We start from the raw sequence: 3,369 nt of genomic DNA on the forward strand, positions 1-3,369 counted from the left end.
AGGTGTATTTAATGTAAATATTAAAATATGTAAATATAACTTAACATTTATAGAATGGGTATTTATTGCATTAAACATTGCTAAATGTTTCACATATAGTGGTTTAAAAGCACCTTTTGAGTTAAAACTTATTGCCGTTCAGTCGGAACCCCTACTTGGATTTCCGAGGCAGTATCACTACGGAAATAGATTGCCCAACCTTCCTTCCGAGGAGTGACTGCGTTAGTGGCATGTAATTAAATCAGTTTTTTTCCCCTCATTTTAGGATCTACAATATATACTGAAACTATGGAAGACTATACCAAGATAGAGAAAATTGGGGAAGGTGAGTGATTTTAATACTAAAAAAGTTTTAAATTGATTTAACGATGCTACAATGCCCTTGGTACAAGGAAATGTAAATGTTTATAAAATTCAACCTTCGACTTTGAAGGTATCTTCTAATACTAATATTCTTAAGTATAAATGTTCTTTACATAATAACCTAAATATCACAAAAATAATCAAATTTCTGGAGAATTAAAATCATTGTAATACATAGCTCCTGATGGCCCCTCCCCAAAAATCTTACATTTTCCTAATATTAAACACTTAAGTAAATATTTGTATTTTGAAACAGTCATAACTTTTGTGTGGTGGGAGGAATTATGTGTTAATTTCTTATGGTACAGTGGTTAAGCATTCATCTGCTAAATGAAAGTTCAAAGGACCTTCCAACCCACTTAGTGGCTCTATGGGAGAAAAGACCAGGTGATCTGCTGCTCCCAGAGAGGTTAAACCAAAACAAAATCCTATGGTCTGCACTAGTGACCCAAAGGTTAACTCTTCCAACCTGTCCAGCCGTACGGTACCATGGAAGGTCCAGGCCTGGCTAGTGGCTTCCTTAAAGATTACAGCCAATGGGACTCTGGAACCTATGGAGTCTCCCCAAATGTCAAACAAATGCCTCAAAAACAAAATCCATTTCCAACTAGGAAACCGTATGTGGTTATCCTTTGTCATATAAAGTCATTATGTGTCAGAATCCACTTGACAGCACAGAACAGCAACATAGTTATATTTAGGATGATAAATAATTTTAGCTAGATTTTCTAAGGGAATGTAATATTGAGCTAATTTAAAAACTTTGAAAATTTAGTTATCCTAGGTTTAGTGCGGGAGCTCTGGTAGCATAGTGGCTGGGCAATCCTACTTACGTAGTGATACTGCCTCGGAAACCCAAGGAGGAGTCGCTATGAGTTGGGGCCGACTCGACGGCACATAACAACAACAACAACAAGGTTTAGTGCATAAGGCATTTGACAACTAACCAGAAGGTTAGAGGTTCAAACCCACCAGCCACTCCTTAGAAGGAAGGTTGGGCAATCTACTTCTGTAGTGATACGGCCTCAGAAACCCAAGGAGGGGTTGCGCTATGAGTCGGGTACTACTCCACTGCACATAACACAACAAAGTTTGGAAGGAAGGTGGGCAATCTACTTCCGTAATAATGCTGCCTTGGAAACCCAAGGAGGGGTCACTGTGAGTTTGGTCCAACTCGACAGCACATAACAACAGCAACAGGTTTAAATGTGGGAGCTCTGGTGGTGTAGTGCCTAAGTTATTTGACTGCTAACCAGAAGGCTGGGGGTTCAAACCCACCAGCTACTCCTCAGAAGGAAGGCTGGGCAATCTACTTCTGTAGTGATACTGCCTCGGAAACCCAAAGAGGGGTCACTGTTGAGTTGGCTTGGACTCGATGGCAATGAGTTTGGTTTTGGTTTTTTAGGTTTAAATGCAAAGGAGCTCTCGTGGTACAGTGGATTACGTATCTGGCTGGTAGCCAGAAGATCAGCAGTTCAAACCCACCAGCTGCTTTGTGGAAAGAAGATGGGATATTTACTTCTGTAAAGATTTATAGCCTTGGAAGCCCAATAGGGGTCACTATGAGTCTGAATAGACTTGATTGCAGTGAGTTTGGGTTTGAATGCTAGATATAGCAAGGATTGTGAGGCTGGTGCAGGACCAGGCAGCATTTAATTCTGTTGTACACAGGGTGGCTGTGAGTCAGCCTACTCGACTGCACTTAACAACAATAGGTTTAAATGAAGGAGCCCGGGTAGCACAATAGTTAAGCTCTGGGCTGCTAGTTAGAACAGTTAGCCTGGTTCAACAGTTAGAAACCACAGCCACTCAGCAGGAGAAAAGACTTGGCAGTCTACTCTTGAAAGGTTATAGCTAGGAAGTCCTTTGGGGCAGTTCTAGTTTGTCATACAGGGTCACTATGATTTGGAATCAGCTCAGCAACACACAGGTTTAAATGACCTGTCATATATATATGTTTGTTATGAACCCATTAACTTTTATATATAAACCATTCCTTTTTGTATTATTTTTGTTAAAACTTTTAAAGATTGTTTAAACATCCGTGGTAAGTGTAGAAATATCCCTTTACCTATTTTCTCATAGGATATCTAAGTTTCTATAAAGAAATTTTGATATTAACATTCTAAATTCTCTAGGACCAAATGATAAAATTTTTATGAAATAGTTATAGTCTAACCAAGTTCTGCTGAGACACATTCCCATCTAATTTTCAGTGTGCTCAAACACCACTGTACAAGGAATATTAAGAGGAGGAATACTGGAAGGAATTTAGTAAGATAATAGCAATGAGTAGTTAAGGTGGTAGTTGGATTGGGGGTAAATTTTTTTAATATGCAAATTTTAGGTGATTCCTCTTTTGAAAAAGTATATATACTTAAATACACCTATTCTACTAAGCTAATGTTTCTGCTAGATTAAAAATAACAGAACAAAGGATGCTACATCATTTGGAATTGGAAAAGGTGTGCAGAGGGTTATATCCTTTCACCTTCCTTAGTTAATTGGGATGCTGAAAAAAAACCAAGAAGTTAAGCCATATATATGAAGACTACAACATTAGGATTGGATGAATGCTCATTCACAGCCTGCAATATGCAGATGACAGTTTGCTTACCAAAAAATGAAGACAACCTGAAGCACTTACTGGTGATTCAGTATGGATTAAGCTTGGACATGAAAATGGAAATTCTTACATCTAGACCAATAAACTAAATTACGATATATGGAAAAAAGTTGTCAATGATTTCTTTAGTTGGATCAACAATCAATGTGAAGCAGCAGTCAGAAAATCAAACGATATGTTAATATACTGGGTAAATCTGCAAAAGATGTCTTTTGAAGCAAAGATGATTACGGTGTCCCTGACCTGAGCAATGGTCTTTTCAGTTCTCATGCATGTGAAAGCTGGACAATGAAGAAAGGAGAATTGATGTATTCAAACTGGTGTTGGTGAAGAATATTAAATACATCATGGACTTTAAGAAAAATGAACAAATCAGTCTT

The 3,369-nt window shown here is 38.0% G+C and overlaps 1 protein-coding gene across 1 annotated transcript in view; it reads left to right on the forward strand.

The window, feature by feature from the left end:
- The first annotated feature begins 288 nt into the window (after positions 1-288).
- The window catches only part of CDK1 (cyclin dependent kinase 1), a 13,514-nt gene continuing 10,433 nt past the window's right edge, over positions 289-3,369 (forward strand). The window contains exon 1 of the mRNA XM_007958937.2: positions 289-325. Within this exon, the coding sequence (XP_007957128.1) occupies positions 289-325 (37 nt within the window). The remainder of the gene's footprint in view (positions 326-3,369) is intronic.

The sequence above is a fragment of the Orycteropus afer genome, unplaced genomic scaffold, assembly GCF_000298275.1.
Source record: "Orycteropus afer afer isolate SDZICR_OR568_19922 unplaced genomic scaffold, OryAfe1.0 scaffold00016, whole genome shotgun sequence".
Taxonomy (NCBI): Eukaryota; Metazoa; Chordata; class Mammalia; order Tubulidentata; family Orycteropodidae; genus Orycteropus; species Orycteropus afer.